Genomic DNA, 27,819 nt, shown 5'->3' with positions numbered 1-27,819 from the left:
CACCCAGAACGCTGTTTCCGTCTGGATGAAAGGCTAAAACGATTAAAAACGTTGCCGTTTTGACCTGAAAACGTGTCCGTGTGGATAGCCTTTGAATCAAACATGCACCTTTGGGTAAACCCTGGTGAGAATCGGTCATTCAAAACAATGTCAGGGGTTCGACACATTTGGACAAATTGACTCGTGTACTGTTTCTTAATTCCCCACAAAAGAGAGGCGCGCAACCCCGCCGTGGCCCTCCCTGACATTGAATACAGTTTGAATCTAAACGAACACCCATTTAGGAGCAAATGAACACGCATCCATCTTCACTAGAGTTCCCATCACTGGGTTGTTTGTATCCAGACACCCTCTTGCAAGCTGCCTGTGTTCGCAGGGCCAAAATTGAGCAATGCAAGAAAGATAACACCGTAATCGATAATGGATCGCAAGAGATAATTGCCTATAAACCACAGCGTACCAGGAGACGGCAAATGATCCAGTGCAGATGAGCCTGTTTGTCTAAGGAAGAGAGAAGCGGTGTGTGTGCAGGATGGGATGGTGGCTGTGTGGTCATAGCCAAGATGATGCCATTAGCATCGCTTGTTTCCAGCCTACCCCACTGTCAATAAACACAAAATGCATGGAGCAATTTCTTGACGGTAAAGGGGCATAAGTCGATGATTTATAACACCTTTTTGACAATGATTTGAAATAACCACGCTTTGCGTATTAAAGCCATTTGTACTGACTGCCTGAGTCGCAAGAGGCTCCTCGACTAAATCGGAGATACTTTTAGCCCAAGGCCAATAGTTAAGTTAGGCTGAGGTATTTATACTTTGATCAGTGACTAAATTAGCAACAGCAACATCCCCCACTGTTAATCAAATGTCCTTAACATACAAATCTATAAGTTACAAGGTAAATGCTAGGAGGAATCACAGCACCAAAAACATTTATGTTTGTTATGTTATGCTATTATAATGACATATTGTAGCTGCAACATCTATTTATTTATTTATTTATTTGTGTGCAAATTTAACAGAAGATCAAAATGTGTGTCATCTTCATGTCCGATCCATTTTTAAACATATCTGACTAAGAAGAACAGCACGCACTGTGCAGTAATCCTTCGCCATTTTGCACTTCAAATTTGTGCGGCTTCACTCTGTCATGGTTTTTCCACAATATATGAATAATCATCGCTATTTTGTGGTTGAATATGGCCTATTATCAGTGAAAACATGCATATTTAAGCAGACTGAACTAAAAAACAAATAATAAGGCAATCAGAAGACACATTCAAAAAGGTTGTGATGTGTAGTATTCTACACTGGTCACTCATGTCAGTCATGTTACACTGATGAGTCACGAGCCACCGCAGGAAGTACTGTAAAGAACAGGAATAATAAAAAAAAAAAACAATAACAAAGAACTTTCCCAATGCTAATGTGTGAGTATATTGTATGTTTTATTTGTCTTATATGTCTTATTTTCTCTTATTATGTGTACTATATTGGGTAAGACAAGTGCAAAAGTGACTATAGGGTTGTTATTTCCTATCCTCTGGGCTCTAATGTTAAAAACCGCCTTAGAACGCAGGAAAGAGGTTTCAATCGAGGCCAGTCATTACAGTCTGGGAAAATCAATGAAGACAAATACAGGTATGTGTGATAAAGTTCAATCAGAGTTGTGCCCTTTAACCAGAGTGGTCATATCATTATTTTCTGTCATGCCCTGATTTGTTCACGCCCACCCTCGGGGACAGCATTTTTTTTCCCATGCCCCCGCTGAATATAAATATCATTGAGAACCCGATAACATGTATTTATTTGTATTTGTACAAACTGCTGTATGCGTTGTTTGGCACCAGCATTCTGCATACAATCCCCTGATCATCAAAATAGACGAATAAAATGAGCTTAGATAACAACTGCAACAACTTACAATTCCTAAATTAAGTGTGCACCTGACCCCTCAGCGAACCCTCAGCCCAGGGGGACCCGCCCCACTAGCATGTGTCAAATCAGATAGCGATGCCAACATTGTTTTGACATTCTGTGTACTCACTACGGTATTTCTTAGAATCCATGCATTTTTCTTCAAAAACTGCAATTTCTACCATGATATTTTTACTGTTGTGTCTACTTGTACAGGTGCATACAACAGTGCCCGAATTGAGCTTTCAATATTTCCTTGCAGCATAAAAGGAAGCGAGCACAAAGCGACGCACTGAAGTGCAGAATAACAATGCAGAGTCGACTGTGTTTGTGATCCACAAGTGAGAGAAGCAAAAGAGAGACGAGGACAACAAAAGACAGAAGACCTGGCGTCATGGCTGAGGAAGCAAGGCGGTGGAAATCCACTTTGTTTATGCAACTTTGCCATGATGGTGCTGTCACAGTCTTCAGGTAGCAGGTAATGGAACTAATATTTGCGTTGGTAAATAAATGCAGTTTATTAGACAGTATAGCTATTCTATCTTGGGAATGTTGTGTAACCTGTGAGAAGGAAGGATGAGCAATTTAGCATTTGTATTTGATTTAATTATAAAAGAAAACCATTTTGACTACAGTTTGTTTACTTTTGATCGACAAGTGACCTCCATCAGTTGTTATTAGCCCCCAAAATCACCTTCTTTCCTAACTTAAAACATAATGTTGGGCAAATAAGAAAAAAAAAAAAAAAAAAGCCATGACCGCCTCTGTGTTTGCTTTCATAATGGATGTATTTGTGTAAATATGTCGACACCACCAGTTTATTTGTCCACATGTTCTCATTTCCATAGCAAATGTGGTGATACCAACATGCAAACAGAACGAGTGGAGTGAACAAAGACAAACAAAAGTCCTATTCTTTGACCATCTTTATATGCTTATCCATGTTTACAAGCAAACCATGCTCGTGTTTAAGAACCATGACATAAATATTCACGTGCTGTACAACTCCAACATTTAATTACACCTGCACTTGACATGAAAAGTAACAGCATCCGCATTCATATTTCATATTGTAGACATAGTGTGTAAGAAACATAATGCTGGCGTGTGTTCAAGTTTTTTGCATTATTTGGCATTATTTTCTCTCTGTTCGTATCACTCCGCGCTCTCGCCTGTCCATTGTTGTGTGTGTGTGTGTTCCACAGTGTCGCATGCGCGGATGGAGACTGCTGCGAGGGGAGACTCGCTCATGGCAGCAGTCTTCATCCGCTGTGGAACACACACACAACAATGGACAGGCGAGAGCGTAGTGATACGGACAAAGAGAAAATAACGCCGAGCGACTGAGAGGTTTGACTTTTTTTTTGTGACGCAAATGTGTTACTCTTTTGAACGCATATTGTTTTGAGAAGCCAAAACAAGTCTTTACTTAAGTGACCCCAGCAACTAACCGAAATCCGACCAGAACTCCGCTCATGGAACGAAGTGGGGTGTAATCACTATTGATGCACTACACTGCTGATGGGGATGTCATACAACGTCATGTCAAAAAATCCAAATTATTCCTTTTACGCAGGGGTGTCAAACTCATTTTAGGATCAGGGGCCAGATGGAGGAAAATATATTCCAAAGTGGGCCAGACCGGTAAAATCATGGTATATATTATATACCATTATTCAATCTGAAGTTCTTTTTTAAGTTATATACTTTAACTTCAGATTGTTTTATTTGTTTAACACAGTCCAAAAGCACAACATTACTGTTAATTATAAAAACACTTCAGGTTTTTTGAAAATTCTGAGGTAAAAGAACACACAAACACACAATGCCTCAGTGATTCACAGAACTCTATCACAGATCACAGAACTACATGTATATCAGGGTGTCCTTTCTCAGGCAGAAATGTCGATGAAATCCTGCTCCCCAGTCAAGTGCAAGAACCAAAGAGTCACTAATGAAGAATAGGTTAAATATACAAATCAAATAAAATCAATTAAAACCAATAGCAGATCAACATAAAAACATATAAACATAAAGCTGGAGCCTGAGGATATTGTGTCCAAAAGAGTACAAGCACAACATCAATATTAAATCATAAAACACCTCAAGTTATTTGAAACTTATTTGAACACACAATGCCTCTACTGATTCACAGAAGTATATCACAAAGGTATAGCACAGTTCGCAGAACTACATCAGGGCGCCTCATGCAGCACTTTAAGTTGGGTTGCATTGTTTATTTGACTCCTGATACCTGGCATCTTTTCGCTTTCAACAGCGCGTCAATATCAGGCGTCACATCCTGAGTGGCAGCCAACTTCAGGATGTGATTCAAGTGCTTGTGCGTGAGCCTTGACTGCAGCTTTGTTTTATTTATGCTCATTACAGAGACAACGTGCTCACAAAGATATGAAAACGCGATAAATGAGATCACTTTGTGCTTTAACTGGCGGTCCAAATCCACCGAAAGACCGGAAATCCTGTCTGCAACCGTGTTTCTCATCAGGCCTGACACTTTTCACGGCACACAATCTCCGCTGCCTTCATCATGCATGTTTTTACAAATTCACCCTCACTAAATGGTTTTGAAGCCACAGTTATTTCATTAGCATTGAGGTAGCTAGCCCGCCTCTCGCCCAAAGTCAGCTGGGATAGGCTCCAGCATACCCCCGTGACACTACTAATGAGGATAAGTGGCATAGAAAATAGATGGATGAGGTCGCTAGCTTCCACTGCAGCGTCACTGATGACACGGCTGGGAGTAAACATTGACTGCTGTTTCTTCAGACCCGCCAAAAGACAAAAGTCCTTCAAAGTTGTCATATGAAGACTGGTATGAAGACAGTATGAAGACTCACATAGCGGCGACGAAGGTTATATTCTTTCAGCACTGCAACATGCTGTGAACACACCAAACCAGCTTTCCCATTCACGTCCATGAATACATAGGAGAATGACCATTTTTCTTGGAACACTCTGCGCTCTCCGTCAACTTTTCTCTTTTTTGACAAAGACATATTGGGGCAATTAGGGTGCCGAAGCACATAATGTTAAAAGTAGAAGCCGTATTAAATAGCACGAACAAAACACACATGCGCTTGCTTGACCTACTTGCACTGTTCCGGTATAAACAGTTTGCTTGCTTAACACAATTGCTATTGCGCTATCCAGTGGACACAATTAGAGTAGCAGTTTCTTTTATTGAAAAATTGCATCTCATTTTTGTACTTTACAAAATCATCTCGCGGGCCGAATCAAACCCGTTGGCAGGGTTTAATTTGGCCCGCCCGCTGTATGTTTGACACCACTGATTTAAGGCCTAAGACGCTTGTCTTAGCAAGTAAAAATTCTAAGAAAAATCTTCCAAACTTAGAATTAAAAAGAGCTATTTTTAGACTTAGGCTGCTTTGTGAGTACGGGCCCTGGCCTTTTAAGGGCTTGAAAAATAATGAATGAATGAATGAATTTAACAAATAACACTTGCTATGTACATTTCATGCAGAAGTAGATTTGAAAGACTGACTTCTTTCTTCTTTAAGTCCAACAAATAATATGATCATGTTACAGTTTACATTTTTGGGGGAAAGATGCCACTTTTTGTCATAAGTGTCACATACATTGATGCATTTTGAAGATAATGTTAAAAAAAAGTTATTAAATTGGCACTAAAGTAGATATAGTAATGCTATGAAATGCATTGTTTCTGCTTATCTGGCAGTCGTCTAAACTGAGCAATCAGAGGAGATGGGCGTTCGTCATCGGCCTCATATCGTTAGCAGTCACAGGAATGGCTGATAGCTGAGTTTACGTCCACTATTAATATCAAATACATTAAGTATGTACTGAATGCCAGGCGTCATGTTAGGAGGCATTTTACATCACTTGGCCGGGAGCAATCCTTATAGTGAAGCACGCAGGTATTGGCAGCGTTATGCTGTGGGCATGATTCTCAGCAGCAGGAACCGGGAGAATAGTCACGACACAGGGAAAGATGAATGCATTTAAGTACAGAAACAGTCAGGATGAAAACCTGCTCCAGAGCGCTCTTGACCTCAACAGGGCGTCTTTCAGCAGGACAATGATCCTACGCAAACAGCCAAGATATAAACTCTGTGAAAGTCGTTGAGTGGCCCAGCCAGACCCCAGACTTGAATTGAACTGATTGAACATCTCTGGAGAGATGTGAAAATGGCTGTACACATATACTTCCCATCCAACCTGGTGGATCTTGAGAGGTGCTGCAAAGAGAAATGAGTGAGACTGCCCAAAGACTGGTGTGCCAAGGTTGTGGCATCATATTCAAAAAGACGTGAGGCTGTAATGGCTGCCAAAAGGCGCATTAACATAGTATTGAGAAAAGGCTGTGAATACTTACTTACATATGTGGCATTTATTAGGGTTTTTTATTATTATTTTTTTTATTAATTTGCAAACATTTCAAATTTTCTTATGTTGTCATTATAGGTGTGGAATTCTGGGAATTTTTTTCGCTGTTTCCCGTATTTTTTTTGTGTGCAATTTTAGTGTTTTTTAAAATATTTTTTTACAGTGCATAAATGCCGTTACAGGCCGATCCTGGCCCTTTAAGAAGAATTGCATTGTTGAAAGTTGAGTGTGGTAGCGCAAGGTGGCTGTCTCTCTCTCTTCTGTCTGCACCACCCGTTGTCTTCTGCGTCCTGATTGGCTGTAGACCATTGTCAATCAATCGCCTTAGTGCTGTCTATGGTCATCACCAGCAAACTAGCGAACCATGTGAGCTGCTTGCTAACCGCCAATAAACAATAGAAGAAGAAGCAGCAGCAGCTAACCGTGAGACTCTGAATGCAAGTTTTCTCCCCGACAAAACCCACGCAGTCAACGAAATGTTCTGCACCCGAAAAGGCAGAGGAATCCAACCATCGCTCAAAAGGTTTGACTTCTGGATGTGCTGAAATAAGGTAGAAGCTGCGGCTGTAGGGCGCCATTATGGAATAAATGAACCTTCGCCTCAAGGAGGAGGATGAGGAGGGGGGAAATACGACAACAGCAGCAATATGTTTGAACAAAGATACAAAAACGCTTCAGCGGAGCGGCGCCAGGACAAAGAGGCTATCAGTTGAGGAGTGTCAGAGGAGTGAAATATGCGCGAGTCACAGAATAATTTCTTGTATCCAACATAGTAGGTTGATCATTAAATTTCAACGAATTTTAACTTTGAGAGTGTTAATGTTAATGCCTGTCTAAGAAAAGTGTATAAAGTGTATGGTGAGGGGTTTGACAACTTCAAAACATAGATAATAATACTTGTAAAAAAATTAAGTTGGCTACTTTGCGGATTTCACTCATTTTAGGAACCTATTCCCCCGATAAACGAGGGAACACTGTATCATGTGTGTATTTAAAGGAAATACACAAAATTGCCACCAACTATGACATTATCTGTGTCTAAGTAAGAGAGCAGAATTATTTTACACGAAGTAGGTGGGGAGGTTGTTATCGGAAGCCCCGATATTTGCCCCGTATTAGATTTCAGTCCTTTAGTCGGCCTCCCGTGGGACCGCTGACCCACACAGTTCCAGCTGATGCTCTTTGCATAGCTTGAAACCAAGCACTGCCAGTGTCTGCTTCGGTGATTTTGCATGTCAAACACGAGGTTATATTATATCCTGACCGATTCCATAATGGGGTTGAATACAGTTTAATGCACTCGCCTTTCCGAGTAGCATGTCTTGAATATTAACAGTGAATTTCTAGTGAAGCTATATGAAAAAATACCGACCTTTGACAGTTGGAATCAATGGCTCTTTACTAAGTGAAGTATTTAAAATGGAAACCTGTACAGTATATGTATATGTCTATTGTAGAAAGTAAAGTCAAAAGTGATAGACAAATTGAATTGTTTAATGCATGTAAAACTATAATTATAAAACTATAAATATGTGTTTTGTCTTGACCATTTTTGAGAGTCACCCGCTGATGACATCATAGACGGGCGATGCAACATAGCTGACTTACGGTTCCGGTTGCCATTTTGCTAATAGAATGCTAACAAGGAAGGACATGTTCTGTTTAAAATACATACAGAATACAGATGGACTCACAGAGTGAATTAGTAACACAAGACACACGCCATATTGTACGCTAACAGAGACACAACTGTGGGTAAATTTTCAACGTTAACCGAAAAACACGCTAACTGGGGTGGTCGCTAACCGAGGCTACACTGTTTATAAATGGCATGATGCTATGTTATGGGCTTGGCTTTTGCTCGTCTTTTAATCTCTCTGCACAAGTCCTAAAACAATTACAATTCCCATCAACCAGAAAGAAAGAACTTTTAATCGTAAGCATCTTATCAGTGGATTAAGAAACGCAATAACTAGCACTTCTAAATTAAGAAGCGCGTATCCAAAATGACAAAATAAAAAACAGAGTATAGAATTACAAGAGAGATAATTGTACTTGGGGTTAAACAAAAAAGAAGAGGGAGGAAAAACACTGCCGCAGTTGAAGAGAGTGGAAACAGTAGGCATTTGCCGCTTCAGGCAATGCCATCTGTGCATGGATCTGTGGAGGCTGCATGCCACACACCTGTGTGGGACTGCCTAAGAGATAAAGCCCTGAGCACAATGGGCCCTGCGGCCACCTGTGCTGCCAAACAGGTGTGCAGCCTTGCCAATTAAACTATTAGACAAACACAGGCCTGCGGGAGCAAATTAGCAGGTGACCCAAACATCATACACTGTAAAATCCAATAGCACTCTCAACTCAAAAAAAGTTCCTCTCACTTGAGTGTACCAAGTAAGACGTAAACATCTATTATGGTCCACTATGGCTAGAAAGTTACATTTACTTCGTTTTTTCAAGGCAATCGGTTTGTATGTTGTTGTTTTTTGTTTGTTTGTTTTTTTTTAATAAGGTTAACTAATTGGATTTTAAAGTGTAGGAACGAGAAGAAAGTCCAATACTAAGCTAAGCACTCACTGTTAAAAAAAAAAAAGACTCGTTGAAAAATTGCAAGAATTTACATTTTGCACTGTTGAAGCTTAAAGAGGTTCTGAGTAGAGCTTCAAAATGCAAAAGGAGACAATTTTTTTTTTTTAGTACGCGATTTATTCCAAAGAACCATGAAAGTCAAATAGGCCATTCATCAACTGTCAACTATTCATCAAGTTTAAGACCACAGCCTTTAAAAGCCCAAATCTTGGCAAAAATGTGGATTCAATGTCATGTTCTGTCAGGTATTCACACTGTCATGATCTCTTGAAGACAAAGGCAAAGGCAAAAAAGCTTTGTTGGCTGCATAAGCAAGGCCTCTCGCAGCGCGCCATTGCTGCTGAGGCTGCACGCAGTAAGACATTTTAAACTTCTTAAACGATCCTGAGGATTATGAAACAAAAAAGTCAATTGGTAGACCCAAAAAGGTCAATTGGTGTACCCAAAAAATTGTCACCGGCCCTGGGCCGAAGAATCTCACAAGCTGTCCGTCAAGACATGGGCCATGACAATGAAGGTTGTCACTACAAGAGCACCGAACATGGCACATTGCAAGCTGGAAGAAAGTTTGATTCTCTGATGAGAAAAAACATGCAACAATGCAATGATTTCCACACGGCACAGTGGAGGGGGCACCATCATGATCTGGAGTGCTTTTTCCTTCAATGGAACAATGGAGCTTCAACTTGTGCAGGGGTGTAAAACGGCAGATGGCTATGTGGAGATGTTGCAGGGGGCATCCCTCATGACTGAATGACTGGCTTTTTTAAGAGATATGGCTGCACTTCACGATGCTCTCCTGACAAAGGACTTCCTCAAGAGGAATAACCTCACTTCTTTGGACCATCCTGCGTGTTCCCCTGATTTAAATCCAATTGAGAACATTTGGGGAAGGATGGCAAGGGAAGTTTCCAAAAATGGACATCAGTTCCAGACAGTTGATGTCCTCCATGAAGCCATTTTCACCACCTGGAGTAACATTCCCACTAGCCTCATGGAAACCAAGCACACCCGAACCAATTTTTGAGGTGATTAAAAAGAATGGCACAGCTACTCATTAGTGAGTCCTTTTTTTAACCTTGTTTTTCTATTTTAGGGTAATTTTGTTTGTTTTTTTAGCTATGGTCTTAAATGTTTGATTAGCTGATGAACAGCCTATTTTCAATTTAATGCTTGTTAAATTGCTTACTCAAACATTTTTTGTCTCACTCCCATTTCTTCATTTTGCATTTTGAAGCTTTACTTAGAACCTCCTTAAGATCCAACGCTGCAAACTGCAATTTAAACTGGTCTTACAATTTTGACCAGGAGTGTATAGTTTTTTTGTTTGTTTGTTTGTTTCTTCACAGCGAGTACTTGGACTTCCTTCTCGTTCCTACACTGTAAAATCCAATTAGTTAACATAATAGCTTCCCTATACTTTTAGGGTTGTTGCAGCTACTATATCATTTACTTCTTTGTTGTTGTTGTCCCATGTACAAAAATGCTGCATGTATGAATATTCACTTAATTTGTTTATCAACAGAGAAAACCGCGATTTTTTTTTTCGTTAGCAATGGCTCCAAAAGCCTTCCCCAACTACAATTCTTCTTCTTCTTAGGTATTCACTGAGTTCTGTAGACTTTCCAGTTTTGAATGCTGTTATTCTTTTCATGCTGCCAAAGAGAAACTATCAGCTGCAGTCAATTATGATCTCTGTCAACAAGAGTTTGATACGACTTGACCTTGTCAAGTTAAAAGACTTGGTGAAAACCTTCACCACCGCATATTATGCATATATTTGAGCTTCTTTGTAGAATGTCGACCCTGTGTCGACCCTAAGAAAAACCCCCAAAATTGCCAAAAAAAAAAATAATAATAAGTTGTTTATATATATATATATATATATATATATATATATATATATATATATATATAGTCAAAATGAATGGCATCCATGCCGATGATGAGCACATGTAAATGTCATGTTGCAACAGTATGCATTTCTGGTTTCAGTTAAAATATAGACAGTCCCTTTTAATAGAGTATGCATCGAAACAAGATAACTTTCTTGGATTTTTTTTCAATACAGTAATTAAACTAATTTGGGACTAAGAGGAGCATGACTGCACTAATATAGGCAAGAATGTCTCACACTAGTTTGTTTGTGCTAACACGCCATATAAGGCTACATTAACATAGAGGAGGCGGAATAGGGGAGTAACTAAACAAACAAAAGTGTGCTGTGATCCATGGCAATCAAGCCCATTCATATTAATAAGGAGTTGTGATGCTCCAAGCCCTAAATATTACAAACTCCATGATGATCCAGGTTGTGTGTTGCTGGCGTGGAACTTCGGCACGTCGTTTATAAGCTTTTATCCATGCAAAAGTATCTCATAATGCTAATATCATAGAATTATACTGTATATTAACAGTTTTCCACAAATACATATTGATATTTAATAAAATCTGCAATATGTTCTCTCTAAACTTCACCATAAACGTCAGCTTTACAGATGCCATGTCTGCTTTGCAGGCAGCGTGTGTTGTCCTAACAGCATCTATTACAACAAATGGCGGTATTAGTCATAGTAAGGATAATTACAGCCACCCATGACACCACCTGTTGTTTGTACATGAAAGGAAAAATGCAGGGGTCTACTTGACGTCTGCCGTTTATTTATTCAAGTGGAAAATGCACCTGGAGTTTAACTGGGGCAAGGATATGTGATCAAATACAGTCCATATTTATTCTGATAATTTTTGCAGAAATAAATTATTGTATGTAATGAAAACATGATATACTACAAAGTAATGTGTATTATTTTATATTCTAGTCCTGGTAGTATATCTCATAGTAAAGATAATCACACCCACCTAGTGACACTACCTTTTATTTACTTTAGGCATCTGTTTAAGGTCCGGCTTTTATTTATTCAAACTGCAAATAGAGTCTAATTGGGGCCCGGCGTCTTTACATCACGTGGTCTAATCATGAATAAACTTCAACATAGCCTCCAAAATTAGTTTTTTCATGGTGAAACGTAACAGCTTACAGTGAGTGGAAAGAGCCCAACAAAAATGGACAAGAGAGGCCGCCCAATGATGTCTCTTGTTCACCCGCGGACCCTCGCGATCCATATGAGGTGATTCCTTCATAATGCCCGGGTCCCTGACATGCTTGCCGGTCAAAGTTTCACTCATTGAAAAACACCCACAGGGCAAACCAGGCCTCACTTACAACCCCCTCGGCGCCAGCTGGCCTTTTCTGTGTGGGAAGGCTGACTTGACTCCCCCACAAGGAGGGAGGGCCAGAGGGGGGTTAACTTCACTGCCCTGCCGACACCGGAGAGATAATTAGACATGGCTTTTTTAATATACAATATATTCAAGGTGCATTCATGTTGAGCTTTAAAAATCTGTCTGGGGATCCATTCTTTATGAACCAATGAGTTTTTATTTATAAAAAAATCAACTCCAATTCATTTGTGTGTGAGTGTATGCTATAATGACTACCACCTACGATTTCTTGGTTGAGAAAGCAGCAATATTGTACAGTACAGTCTAGTGGAACACTAATTAATGCTCACCATTAGTACCTGCAAAGCAGTGAAAGTGAGAGTAGAACACAATAAGAAATGTTAATTACATATGCTGACACGTCTAATTAATAGACTGGAGTGGTTGAATTACTCACTCCTTTTTTTTAACTGTTATTAAAGCTAATGGTCTTCAATGAGAACACATCAATGCCAGAGCTATTTTATCCTCGCCATATAATGTTTACTGGTACAAACATTAAGATAGCATAATTGTTACAATGGGAACATTGTGTGGTGTTGTACTTCTCGTCACTCATGCGACGAGCATTTATTTCACATGCACCGCTCATTGATTTGCATTAGGATAACATGTCCTCAACAGCAGGCTGCTTGGTAAATAAGAGTGTCCCCGAGCGCTAGTGGGACCAAAAATAAAAACCGAGGAGCCCATTTCGAGCGGAGAAAGTCAGATGTTTGGTAACAAGAAGAAAACACAGTAAAAAAGGGTCTTTAATGACACCTGGAGCTCAGAAAAAAAATAAAATATTTGGATTTCAGATTTAAAATGCATTAATGAGCAACAGAGAGTGTACATTTTCAGCTTCAACAATGACAGACTCATAATGATGATAAACACGTTCACCTGCTACACACTGCCTAACATTTCCACACAAATGAGAGCATTATGTTGTTTTAATGGAAGTATAGTATACTTAGTATAAGATCACGTGAATGACACGTTGTGGACAACAAATGCATGCTTTTCCACGGTGATAAATTATGCTAATTCATTTGAATCAGTTTAAAAAGTGATCCAAGATATAATGGGATTTCTTATATACTAGGAATGTCTGATATAGGCTTTTTTGCCGATATCCGATATGGCAATATTGTCCGACTTTCAATTTATGACATCAACCGATACGGATATGTGTAACATCACATATCTCCTGTCGTGGAATTAACACATTGTGGTGACCCACAATACCGTTTTAGACATTCACCGAGGATACTTCTGTTTCCGGGTCATGAGGTTGTTTTAGCCACTGAGCTGTTGCTAAAGAATTGTTGCTTGTTGTTGAGTTGAGTGGAGAGTAAACTGATTGGTGCCACCTACCTTGACTCCTGTCACACTGTGAATCGCATCTCCACATTTGGTGACCCTCGACGTGGCTAAAAATGTCGACTGACAGCAGTGACAATAAAGAGGTCGTACCGGTGCCGCTACAAGCTAACGAGTTGGCTAATGTTATATGCGCCGGCAACACAACCCACTTCCATGATTTCATCACATCGAAGCCCAGTTCTGACTAAGAGGAATAACACAGGATGTGACGAAGTGAAGTATTTCCACGTAGTGGCCGCACTGGATGCTTCGACGACGGCCAGTGCGAGAGCCCATAGGCCTATATACAGTTTTTAAATCAGTTCTCATCATAGGGAAAACCCTGATACTGATTTTTATGCCAATATCGGGCCAATAATATCGGTAATAATATCGATATTATCGAGCATCCCTATTATATACTTTAACTTCAGTTCCATCCATCCATCCATTTTCTATACCGCTTCATCCTCATTAGGGTCGCGGGGGCATGCTGGAGCCTATCCCAGCTGACTTCGGGCGACAGGCGGGGTACACCCTGGACTGGTTTAACTTCAGTTGACAGTTCAAATTTAGAAACTTTTTTTGTGTTGTATAATTAAAAAAAAAAACAATCAATCGTGTAGTTTGATGTTTGATGATGTGGTGGGCATTAAGACTGACACTTTTTTTCTTAACTGTCATGAAAGTATAAAAAATAAGACAGTAAAAGGACTCAACATGAGTCTTGTAAGATATGCTGAAACCTGGCAAGCAATCAATTTTAGATACAGTGTTCCCTCGTTTATGGTGGGGGGGGTAAGTTTATATACTTTTCTTAGATGTTTTCTCACATTCCTCTTTTGTTTAAACACTCTCAGTTCAAACCTTTGTTTGCATGTTAATGATCAATCTATGAGCATTTTTGCATCCTTGTTAAAACATATTGCTGCAGTCTTGTGGAAGCAAAGATTCATTTATTCCGTAATGGTGCCCCACAGCCACGTAACTTCTACCTTCCAACTTTTTGGAAGTCCAACTTTTTGTGCGATGGTTAGTATTTTCCTCTTCCTTTTGGGTGCAGAATGTTTCATTGTGGGTTTTGTCGCGGAGAAAACTTGCAAACATACAGAGCTCAGAGTCACACTGCTCGCTGTAAAAAGAAAAGTATGCAAAATGGCACTAAAATAAAAACTGCGCGAGGCAGCGAACGGTGACGTAGCAAGGGATGACTGTATTCAATGGTTTTAGCTTTTTTGATGCCTTGTACCGGTGGTTCTCAACTGTTTTGCTGCGGGACGCACCATCACCACCGAATGACAAGGGGTGACCCAAATTGGTCATACATTCACACAGAGTGAAATATTTCCAGAATGTATCTCTTATTTTCTTAACAATTTGGATGATTACAATTGCCAGCCTTTAGAAACGCTAAATTCAGGTATCTCATAACATTTGAAAAAAAGTTCAATATTGTAATCTATTGGTTCACGCTCTCAAAAAAATGGTCTGTAAATACTTCCTGACTTTTTCAACTCCTGGAATCAAATACATTTTGCACCTTATTCCAATTTACGGAGATTTGCTAATAAGAACATCCCGCAAGCGAACAACTCATAACTGTGAATGAGTTTCATCGTTCACTCGACTCATTGGCGAACATCACATCCCTACCAGGAAAAGACCTGCGACCCACTGAAACAGGGTCCCACCAGTTTAGAATCGCTGCCAGTGAATCCACTGCAGTCTAGACGCACACAAAAACTAAACACTACATGCAAATACTAAGACGAATCCCAGTCTTGAGGTACTAACCTGACAGGGTTACTGGTGAGAGACACCCGGAGTGACTCCAGGCAATTGAGCAGCTTTTCTTCAGTGATACCTGAACGAAGCTCATGGACGTACTCCTGGGACGAAAGCGTACATTCATGCTTGCTGTTCCTCAGTCCTCCCTGAAAGCAAAAAAATATATAAAAGCAAGACACTTAGATTATGATGCCATAACACCTTGAGTTCCTCTGAATAAAATAAGGACAAGTTTGTTGTTCATTGCAATATACACACGTTCTCTTAACACCAAGTACATATCACTTTGAAGCTACTGACTGACTATTCAGTTTTTGGCTTTCCTCGACTCAATATTCAACAACTCTACAAAAAAAAAAATGCATGCAAATGTATTTTTATTTCACTACATGAACAAACTACACGCATCAAATCAAGGTACCGTGCAGAAAAAAATAAATAGACAAAATACTGGTCTTAGCAAAATCATCTGCACTATGTTGATCCATCAACTGCTGCTTTCCCAACAATGTGAGCTGCGCTAATAGGCACTTTTGGAAGTAGTGAGATGGATCATTTATTTTTCAGGAAAAGAGATGCCTGCTGCTCTCCTGAAAAGCACAATCAACACCAGGTAATTGTTTTTAGAAGCCAAAACCTGGAGTGGCCTTGCATAGTACATTAACATTTAACTGCCACTTTGTGTCTCCAATATGCACATCGAGAATGCATTAGAGCTGCAACAATTAGCGATGAATCGATGATTAATCGAAGCCAATTAATGGACAACTATTTTAGTATTGGATTAATAGTTTGTTTTTAATTGAAAAATGTAAATATCCTATGAATATTTTGTTTATGTCCTTAGGCATCCATGCTTTAGGCAAAACAAGATATTCACACATATCAGCCTATACTTTGGAAAACAGTGATCGACATTTTTGCCTATTTTCTAACATGCCGCGGACCAAACCACTAACTTTTTGTGTTTGGTTAATACTGATTTGGACCATCTAGGAAAATAATTGGTAGTTGTATCGCTAGAATACATAACGTATACTATAGCACTACAAGACGACTTCACCATTGCCTTATCACTGTAAAACAGCAATATATGTGGTGTACTAGCGGAAAAATAGTAGGTTCTCCAGCTTGGCTGTTACCCAGGGAGGGGAAGGAAAAAAGTAGGTGCAATCATTACATTGGGGACCAAATCGATAAAAAAAGAAACATGCAGCAGAGTAGCGATCTGCAGGAAGGGTCAGTGCACACACAGTTCTACCTTTGGGACTCGGAGGTGCTTTTATTGGGGTGTGCAACAAACTAGATTAAGTTGAGGCTTTTACAATGAAGAATGCTTGAAATTGGAGGCTGTTAAGTCACTATGAATTAAATTTTAAAAAGTGGACGATTCAGGCCGGCTTCAACAATATTAAAAAAACAAAAACTTCATATTGAAATAAAATAATAATGAACTGAACAAAATGTCTTTGCAGGGGCACTGGTGAGACTTAGCAACTTATTGGCCTTAAGTTATTGTCCATTCGCCTATTTGTCTAAAACCATTTTGAGCACATGCAGGGCGACACAAAGTTACAGATCATCGAAACTCATTTCCTACTACCGTTTCATCTGTGACCAGAAAGCCAAGCCTTCACCACAGGCTCCGTCTAACCTTTGGAAACAAAACACTGACTGTAAACCACTTTGTCATGACCCTATCCCAAATAAAAGGAGTCCTGGGACCATATCAACATTACAAGAAATACAATCCGAGGAGAAGGACGGCGGCTACTGGGAAATAGACTTTTCCTCTGAAGGCGGACAAAAACCGGTCAGCAACAGTGAAATTACAAGAAGAATGTAAAGAAAGAAGACTCAAAGAGCGTGCACACACCATGCAGGGCAGTTACAGTATATGGGACGCTGTAAGTTCAACAGTAGTGGACACACGCACAGCCTTTAGACCACTGCTGAGAGCCTCATCTCCTGTCCCTTATCGAATCCCCTATTTGTCGATAACAGTATTTCCTGCCAAAGAACATAGAGTTGGGACCAATTACTTTAGGGAGTCTGTCAATTTCATTTTCGTGGGTTAGGGGCAGGATTGAGTCTCATTCAATCCCCCTACCCTCGATCACAGTCTGTATAGTGTGGGGCGTGACAGAGCGTGGTGCTATCTGCGGAGGGCAGGGCGGGGAGACAATGCCAAGGCAAGCGCACCCCAACATGTCATCTTCACCTGTAATGAGCCTATAACAAGCTGGCAGCAGCGCTCAGTTGCCCAATGCTCGGCACACTCAGGCAGACTGATGGATGCATTATTCAGCTTCTCTGTCAGCTTACTGGAACAACCAGATGGCGACAATGTGTCTGGCCTGGATGCTGCTGATGGTCTCTGCCTCTTCTATTCTTACGTTTCCATCTCACTTTCAAAGATATGCATGTGTGCAGTTTTCTAACAACACTAAAAAAAAAAACATGTATATCTTTTAGGCATGCAGTGGGATATCTGAGGACAAACATTTTGCATTAAAATAATGTAAAAAAATCTGTTCCAGGGTCAAACTGTCACCCTTTCACACAAGTTAACTTAAACCTTAAAAACAATCAATTTTTATGTTGCAAAAACAGCACCAAAAAAAAAAGTCAAAACAAAAGCTAAACACACATGCACAGCAACACCTGTGCATAATTTACAATGACATATGATTGATGATGATTGATGATTTGGAGTGCATGAGAAAGTGCAAAGGAAAACACAGCTCTCTTTCACCACATGGTCATTTATTACCAAGTGCACAACATTGCACAACACAGCAGCAGGTGTGATGCCAGTATGTTTCTTTTTACTTGGTACTTTTTCATCAACACTAAGGCCTAAATTGTGCTCCAGTGCGACATCACTAGCATGAGCGACGCCGACTGGCTCTGCTCTGCTCCCTCCAAACCCTCTGGGAGAGCTTGACGTGCACCTCCAAAAAAAAAATCTAGAGCTGTGATTGGTCAGCTTTTCTTCGTCATTCCTTCTTGTGGAAGCGTCAAAAAAATCCACCATACCAAAAGTAAAAATGGAGCAAGTTGAGGAGCAAAAAGGTTTGCAAATATGAGCACCTGTTGTATACAGTTGTCCCTTGCCACTTCACGGTCATTCAGTGTTGAATTACCTCACAGCAGGCACAGTAATCCCTAATAAGAACACGAGCTACCGTTGTGGCCGTAACCTCCGACATCACTGCTACTCGTGCGTGACAGCTATGCTCTTAACTACAAAAATATTCCATTTAGAATTTCACGTCAAAAGCTCGCCCCGGAGTTCGAATCTCCGTTGGGCATTTCTGTGTGGAGTTTACATGTTCTCCCCGTGCGTGTGTGGGTTTTCTGCGGGTACTGCGGTTTCCTACCACATTCCAGAAACATGCATGTTATGTTAATTGTCCATCGCAATGAATGTGTGAATGGTTGGTTGTATATATGTGCCCTGCGATTGACTGATGACCAGTCCAGGGTGTACCCCGCCTCTCGCCCGAAGTCAGCTGTGAGAGTCTCCAGCATACCCCTGCAACCCTAGTGAGGATAAGCGCCATAGAAGATAGATGGATGGAAGCTCGCACCAGCCAAAATTAATCAAAATGCCTTCAGAAGGACAGTGTTATGTATGAGCACTATTTTTTTTATGTGCTTGATCTTTTTGTGTTTATTTTTTTTGTAGGAAGCAGCTGATTGGCTCTGCCATCTCTGGAACCCATAAATCTGTGCAGGTGTGTTCTGGTCTGTGGCTCTCTGCTCCCTGCTCTGCTCGTGCCGCTTTGTCCGCTGCAGGCTCGTCTCCACCTGCTCGTCATGCTCCTGGGCCACTCGGCTGCTTCCCTCCGGCTGCTGGTGTGACACTGAGCAGCAGCCTGGGTTTTTTCTTCTGTTAGTTTTAGTTTCTTGTTTGTCCTGGTGTGACTGGCTGTCTTGTTTTCAGTTTAGGGTTTTAATAGTGTGTTTACTTGTTATGGTGTAGTGGCGGGGTGACAGGACGACGGCCCTGGATAGGGTTGGTTGTTCACCTCACCGCCCTTCTATTTGTATCCGTCGGCGCATCAGGACGTGCTTATTTTGTCAGTTTGGGACATGCGAGGAGTTCAAATGTTTGTTTTTTTAAGTTTATTCATTAATAAACTTGGATGACTTGATTTTCTCGCCTCCTGTGTCGTCATTGAATACATTATGTTCCCATAACAGACCAGAGTAATGACTTCACTGCTGCATAATTCCACCTTAAAACTACACCACATACGCAGAGGCAGTACCAAACTCCACTCATGAAGAGTCACAACAGAGTGAGAAACTGGAAGTAATACAAGACGTGTTGATTCAACAAACAACACACACACACACATAAAATTAACAAGCAATTTTTAGCACATTTAGCACAATCTAAACTTGGCCGTGTGTTAGTGGCAGTGGTGCTAAAGGTCAACGGGAACATGGATCAGTTGAGAAGCTGGCAGGCTGGACAATGACTTTTGCCGAGCCCTACTTAAAGGACAGGGTCCTGCGGCCGGCAGATAAGACATTTCATCTCGCCACCGGGAGGGGGCAAAGGGCCCCCAGCTCAGTGGGGGGATTTCCCAGCAGACTACCACTTTCTCCCTTCCCCACCTTTCTGCAATCATTCTGGTTTTTTAGCAATCTTTTTTATCGGGCTGACAGTTCTGTCGCTCCGTCTAGGTGACTATCTCCGCTACGTTCTTCTTTCGCTGTTTAATTGCCTCTTGCTTGTTGTGTGGTTGGAAAATTTACACGGTGCCTTGGTTTGTTATGGCCAAGCGGCTCACGATAACGCAGATGTAATTAGCCAACCGCCAACATTGTTTTTCTCCCGATAATCAGGCTGGTGTCCAGTCGAGACACGCTCGGCACGACCCAAAAAGAGGAAAAGACACAGCAACGCACATTGCAGGGTTCATTTTCTATATATAAGTGCTGTTTGTGCATATGTTGTTGCTCATCCCATAGGTCTCTCGTTAGACACAAGCACAAACATTAAGATAGTAAATACTTCCATCCCTATTTATTAAAAAAAAACAAAGTGTTGTGAAGCAATTGCCACACAAGCAGCAAGTTATCTCACACAAACACATATATGGCGTGTCCTAACACACACACAGGACTGGACTTCTTAAAGGAAAACTGCACTTTTGGGGGAATTTTGCCCATCATCCACAATCCTTATGAAACATGGACATATATTTCTTTCCCTTTTCTGTGCGTTCTAAAGAGCGAAAACAAGTTAGCATGGGGGAGCTAACATTGCATGTCACGGGGCCCGCCTATACTGACTATAAAGCCCTCTAATGTTTTATCATTTTATATACAGTATATGCTGTGATCATGCATTAACAGGTACATTCATGATAACAAGTAATACTGACAGCATTTTGCCTTATTTTGATCATTTTAAACATTACCAGAACTTCTTTCGAAGGCGCATTGTTTTCACATAGCCGACAGGAAGTGACACTACTTCCGTCAACAACAGCAGCATAGAAACAGCATGTCAGGTTGCTATTACTAATCATGGCAGACTTCATGACAAATGAGGAACCAGAACCTTATCTGATGAGCCTGAATATATGGAGGATGAGCTACAGGTCATCAGGTAAGACGCCCCCTTATCCCCTTAGCGCTAGTGCTAAATGTTTCATGGATAACAGTATAATGAAAGTCACTTCCAATGTCCGCTCTCATTGGGATGGCTGCGTCTTTCAGTACAAGAATTGTGATCCCTGTTGAGCTGGTAAATTAGCATGGTCCTCAGGCAAAAAATGCTGACAGCAAACCAGCATCATGCTGAGTCTTTGTAGCGATAAGTTGACAGCCAGTAGTATCCACTGCTTTAGTCTGTCTCGTTGTTTAGTGTGTGGAAACTTTTCCGCTTATTGCCACAACCTTCTACAATAAACGTGCGAGGCATGATATATAACCCAGCGTTAACTTTTCAAAAGTCAAACAACACAGCCTGCAGCAGTAGCCGCTCAGAAGTGGCTTGAGGCTTGAGGCGAGGCGTTGTGTTACTCGGCCAGAAAATACAGCTCTTCCTGTAAGCTGTTACAATAACAATATCGCTGTAGCTTGGTTAATAGGTTAATAGGTCAGTTACAGTATGTAAATGGAACATTGTTGGTGTTTTTTTAGGGGTTTTTTTAGGGCTTGATAGTCAAAATAGGTGGGGCCCATGATGTGCATTGTTAGCTCCCACATGCTAACTCATTTTCTCTTTTTAGAACGCACGGAAGTATGTGCTTATTTCATATCAAGATTGTGGATGATGGGCAACATTCCAAAAAAAGTGCAGTTTTCCTGTAACTTATTATGTATTATTGAATTTGAAGTGGCCGCACGGTGACCGAGTGGTTAGCATGTTGGCCGCACAGTCAGGAGATGTGGAAGTTCTGGCTTCGAATCTCCATTGGGCATCTCTGTGTGGAGTTTGCATGTTCTCCCCGTGCGTGCTTGTGTTTTCTCCGGGTACTCCAGTTTCCTCCCACATTCTAAAAACATAAACGCTAGGTTAACTGGCGACTCTAAATTGTCCATAGGTTTGAATGTGCGTGTGAATGTTTGTCTATATGTGCCATGCGATTGGCTGGCGACCAGTCCAGGGTGTTCCCCGCCTCTCACCCAAAGTCAGCTGGGATAGGCTCCAGCATACCTGCGACCCTAGTGAGGATAAGTGGCATAGAAAATTGCTGGCTGGATGAATGTGAAGTGATCAACTCTGTATTTATGTATTTGTTATATCTATCTATCTAATTTTTTTCACAACAATCCACCCTTGATCTAACCCAAACGTCATTGGAAGACAAACATTTTTGCTGACATGAGGCAACATACTTCTAAGTGTTTGTTTACCTAGAATTTACTCATCAAGCAGACAAGCAAAAAATAAATAAAAATAAGATACTACTTTCAAGCTTCCATAAAAACATCCTTTCAGCCCCCATAATAACACTATTTATCTTTGTATAAAGCTGAATTATAAATAGAAAATTCCGATAAATAGTGTGTTTGTGAAGCATTTCCCTCAGTCATGGTAAGGATTTGTGAACAAATGTAGTGTGTTATTATTAACTCCAGTGATGTAAACATGTTAGTCATGTAGAATTCATCTATCTTTACTTGAACCTTTCACCTCTTTTACTTGAACCTTTCACTTCTCAAAGTCAACACCAGATCAAGGGTAAACAATCTGCGATACTTCCACCTTGAACCATAAGAGCTGACACCACCTCCCAACAGTACTTGCTTATACTCCATTTTTACTTTCACACTTTCAATTTGCCCTGACCTGCAATCGAGACAGTTCAAGCTTTTGGCAAAAACACGCAAAAAAAGCAGAGCACACAAACAAACATGGCTGCGACCCAGATGTGGCCAAGGAGAGGGCACACCAATAGACCCCGTCAGCAAGCTTCTTTGGCTTTAATCCCGCTCCTGGTTGACCTTCAATGCAGCAATGTTACTGTTTGATACTGCACCACCGATACAGCCAATGGTATAAACATTTAGGAGAAGCACGATATGTCATGGTGGTGTGGAATTTAAGATTAAAACAAAACTAATTCATGTATTTTGTATTTCAAAACGTTTTTGCGGCTGCACGGGCAACTAATTGTCCATAAGTCATTGGCCATTTTTCTAATGATTATAAAACACCGATGACATCTGTATTACATGTATGCTAGCATGATCCAAACCAATTTAACGGTGTTGTGCTTTTTCGTTGGCTTTCAGGCAACAAAGTAAGTCACATGCAGTAAGACATCAAAGCTGTAAGACACCAGCGTCCCCATATGCCTCACTTTTTAGCTGCGTAAAAGTAGCTGGCTTATTTTTTACGTTTTACAGGGGTTAACTTTTTACGCCTGTGTGACAAGGGAAAATGTAAAAACAAAAACAAAAAAAAAAGATGTGTGAGGCAATCATTATTTGTAATTCAAGGCTGTGTGTTTTACTGTTTTTATACTGCATGTTTCAGATTTGTTATCTTGTATGACAGCTTAAAATGTTACTGAAGGGCGTAAGATAGTTGGAGAGCGTAAGGCATCAGCCAATTAACCCTCAATTATTCAACGACCCATTCAAAAGCTAGTGCTTTTACTTAAGAAAATGGACGGATTGGATGGATGACTGATTTATCTCCGCTATGTTCAAAGGTGAAACGCTCAAGTCAGACATGACTTATTTTGGTGACTAACACCAGTTGTGAAATCATGTTTAAATACGTTTTGTGAAGTTGTTAATTATAACGTGATTTGGTGGGAGTGTAAGTGGCCATTGTAGCTAATTTGTTTTCATCATCATTAAAAAGGGGGCGTAAATGGTGACATCACACGCCAGTTTGCCACATGTGTCAGCAGGCACACAGCAGGTCGTCGTCAAGAAAGCTGACAACACACTGAAAGTTGCGAGTTAACCTAATAATAGTTAAATCAAGATTATTGTTGATGAGAAGCCCAATATTTGTGTGAGTGCGTTTGCATCAGGGTGCGCAGAAGGTCTGAAGCCGAATAAATGTGGCCATTAAATGAGGTTATTGGTTAACACCGTTTTGAAGGGGCTGCGTGAGTTTTAATAAATGTTATGTTTTTCTATGGTTTCGTTTCACGGTGCTCATGAAGAAATAAAAATTGTACCAGTCGACGCTCAACGCTGTGATTATCGACAGCAAGGGCTGCTACAGTGAAACTCTAAAGGCGACAGTTTGACTCTGGCAAAGACGATTTTCCAATGAGAAAAAGTGTGAGAAAAACGAATGACCAAATTGCACGGACTATAAGTCGCTCCGGAGTATAAGTCGCATCAGCCAAAAATGCACAATGAAGAAGAAAAAAAACATATATAAGTCGCACTGGACTATAAGTCGCATTTTTGGGGGGAAATTTATTTTATAAAATCAGAGACCAAGAAAGGCAAGTTATAGTAATAAAAATAAAATTGAGAACAACAGGCTTAATAGGCGTCTGGTAGCGTAACGTGAATAGGTGGTATGTTAATGTAACATATTAAAACAACCCGTAAAGTCATCTATATTCATCACCTTGGCACCTACCTGGGTGTGGAAATGTAACTGCACTGTTGAGAAGCCTCCCCAAGCAGCACATTGTTCAAGCACCCATTTGTGAACTTGTTCCTCCACTTGTGGCCATTTAGCTTTTAGCCCATGATTAGCTTTTTATGTTTCCTTCATTGCAGTTAGTGTATCCTCTGCTTTTAGCCAGTCCCTCACAAATTTCTTGTTCACTCCAAACTTTCTTTCTGCTGCTAGATTACCATTTTCGGCTGTGTATTTCACTACTTGCAGCTTGTAATCTGCAGAATATGATTTTCTTTTTGGGAGCATTTGTGGTCCGTCTTTCTCAGTTGTCTTTATAAGTTGATGTTTGCATTGTAAATTTTCAGTGGTACAGGAGTGATAGAAATAGCAGATACTGGCTGTGATATCTTTATATATCAACTAAAAAGAGAGAAAGTTATCTCTTGTTTGGGTGGCTTTATTTCAGAGCAGGTGGCAACATCTGGTCTCTAGCATACCAACAGCACAACTGACAGCTCCTCCATACAATGAACATCCTCCACGGATGTCTAAAACATCAGTGTCATCTAGGGCAGTGGTCCCCAACCCCCGGGCTGCGGCCCTGTTCCGGGCCATGGGTCATTTGGTACCAGGCCGCACAGAAAAAAAAAATAACTTCCATTATTTCTTTTGAGAGGTTTTATTTTGAAAAGTGGCCGGATTCTCTGTTACATCCGTCTCACTTGACGCATGTCCATTGTGCGTGTGCTAACTTTCTCTCTACTACTGTATTTTTAGCATTTTTCTTTCACCTCATATTTGGTGTCAAATGCTGATACTATGTGGGAATGCATAAAGGTAAGTTTCGATGACTTATTGAGTGCTAATTTGCACATTTATCTGAAAATAATTCATGCTAGCACACTGCCTTTTACCACACACGTCAAACAGCGATGTAATAATCTCTCTGGAAAAACTTGGCTGGAACTTGAACTAGTGGATGGTGGGTTGGCAATCATTTTGTGCTTTTAATTTGATGTTATTCATGTCTGAGTTTTACACAATACATAATAAATAAGATAAATTAGATCGCTATAATGTACGACACCCCCCCCGGGAACACAAGCCGATCTGTGGGTCAAAAAAGGTTGGGGACCACTGATCTACGGGCATTGAAGTGTAACAACAGGACATTGGCACACCAGCCAAGAGCTCTATTCCGCATATAGCACATACAGTATACGGTATGTCGCTCTGGAGTACAAGTCGCAGGACCAGCCAAACCATGAAATAAAGTGTGAGTTATAGTCCGGAAAATACGGTAGTTTTGAACTTCAAAGGTTCAACGGTATAGCATTTTTTTTAATAGCAAAATACAATCTTTTAAGAGAAGCATGTCTACCTAATTTAGCATGTTGAAGCTTGTGGAGAAAATAGTGCTGTTTGAATTTGATACAGTTCTGAACTCTCCATCTCCAACTACATTACCAGTAAATTACATTACATCAACTTAGTTACAAAGTTATATTACCTGAAGTGAGCTTTTGTCGCACTGGTGCATTTACATCCTAATGCCCGATATAGACTTTATACAGTATGCAGTGGAGCGTTATAAGAACATGACGCATTGTGAAACCGCATCAAAAAGATGATTGCATTCTGTGTAAATTACGAGATAGTGTCGTATATGACAGGCCGTGCAGGCTGTAGGGATTGTTGACTGAAGGGAATTAATGAGACAACTGTTGCTTCGTGGGTTTGGGGGGCTGGTGTCAGGGCTTTGACAGAAATAATATTATAAGATTAGATTCATCTCGTTCCCCTGTGTTGTTTTTTTTCCCCCACCAATGTGATTTTGTGACGGAATCCAATGCACGGCCAGAGGAGGCCTCATAACATTTGGAGTTTTGTAAGATGCAAACATGCATTTTCACTCTGCAAGTAAAATACATTAAATGGAAACATACAAATACACAAATATATGCACTGAAGTCAGATTATATGAAGTACGTTGTTGCACATTATAACCAAAGACAACAAATACATTAGATATACTGCCTGGCTAAACAAAGGTCACCACCTGGATTTAAGTAAGCCAAGAGCAGTGCCGTGCGGTGAGGTTCTTGACTGGTGATGCACTGACTCCTTTGGAGATTCTTTTGTTTATGTTACTACTACTAATTGTTTACAAATACCTCTTAGTCCCATTCATTTATTTATTTATTCATTTTATTAACTGAGAAACAGTTGTGCTCTTACCTCTAGTTCTAGTTCTAGTTCTAATACTTTGTTGTAAAAGTCTGATCACCTTCTGGTGAACTTGGCAATATAATCCTCCATCTTGGCAGTCAAATTCATTCATTCATTCATTCATTAGCTCTACATATGGTGCTGCTGCTGTAAAAAATAACAAAAAACGCCCCAGTTTTTTTTCTCTCTATGAAAGGACGGCAGTGACAAGCACCGTCCAGCTCATGCGCACCGCCATCCCTTCAGGATGAGGCGAGTGCTGCAGCCCTCCGTGTATGACATGTCTGTGTATTGTATTGCCTCATTAGCAAGAAGAATGATGCCACACTTGCATTAAAGACACTTTACCCAGGCTGTAGAAAGTCAAGGTGTAGAATAAGTGTTTTTGCAACATTAGATCATCGGCAATAGAGATGCTGTCAAACAGAATCTAAGAACCTCCCATTGGATAATTATTGCACGTGTGATTTGTTTCAGTTGGCAACAAAGTATTTAACCATAACTGATGCACTGAATAGCTTCTCATTTGTTAAACAACCATGTCAAAAGACACATGCTGTGGTCATGGAGAAGATGTTAATCTGTTCCAGAATAGTCACGGTATTGGCATTCATCAAGCAAAAAAAAAAAACAAAACATCAAAGGAGACTGTTTAAACTATTCACACCGGATTATGAACTGTCTAATGCTTTATTAAAAAGTGCAAAGACAGTAGGGAAACTTTGCGCAGTGGTCCGAATCTCCTGCCATCAGTACAAGAAAAATGAGTGCAACTCTGGACAGAAAAAAATGTGACGTTGCAGAAGTTTGTGGAAACTACGCCACAACAAAATGCATGCCGTAATCAAAGCTGGAGGCAGGGAAACAAGATATTAATGCGTGGGGCCTCGTGTATCAGCTTTTTATGGGCGTGCATATGGTGATTGTGGTTTGCACTACTTATATCTCTGCTGAATTTCAATGACATCCCTATAAAGATACAAGGAGCTCACTGTCAAGTGGTAGAGGAGAAAAAAATAGCGTACATAACATAAAATAAAACATTACAACAAAATGGAGTGCACACTTCCTGCAAAGAGGGATGTGTTTATTTGTAGCGGTGTGACAGAAAGACAATATGGAAAAACCCTACACCACAACATGACATTTAGGGCCTGGAAGCCGGGAGTTTAACTATTAAAATGTTACATGGAGCTATGGTTGTCCTCCACA

At 40.5% G+C, this 27,819-nt stretch overlaps 1 protein-coding gene across 8 annotated transcripts in view; it reads right to left on the bottom strand.

The window, feature by feature from the left end:
- diaph2 (diaphanous-related formin 2) overlaps positions 1–27,819 on the bottom strand; it is a 471,153-nt gene that overhangs the window by 331,511 nt on the left and 111,823 nt on the right. For all 8 annotated transcript variants that reach the window (XR_008572894.1, XR_008572895.1, XM_054792014.1 and 5 more), the window contains one exon: positions 15,318–15,457. Coding sequence is in view for 6 of the 8 variants with exons in the window: in XM_054792014.1 (XP_054647989.1) it covers positions 15,318–15,457 (140 nt within the window). In the remaining 2 variants the exon portion in view is untranslated. The remainder of the gene's footprint in view (positions 1–15,317; positions 15,458–27,819) is intronic.

This window comes from Dunckerocampus dactyliophorus, chromosome 11, assembly GCF_027744805.1.
Source record: "Dunckerocampus dactyliophorus isolate RoL2022-P2 chromosome 11, RoL_Ddac_1.1, whole genome shotgun sequence".
In the NCBI taxonomy this organism is placed as follows: Eukaryota; Metazoa; Chordata; class Actinopteri; order Syngnathiformes; family Syngnathidae; genus Dunckerocampus; species Dunckerocampus dactyliophorus.
This window is presented reverse-complemented; position numbering and strand designations above follow the sequence as displayed.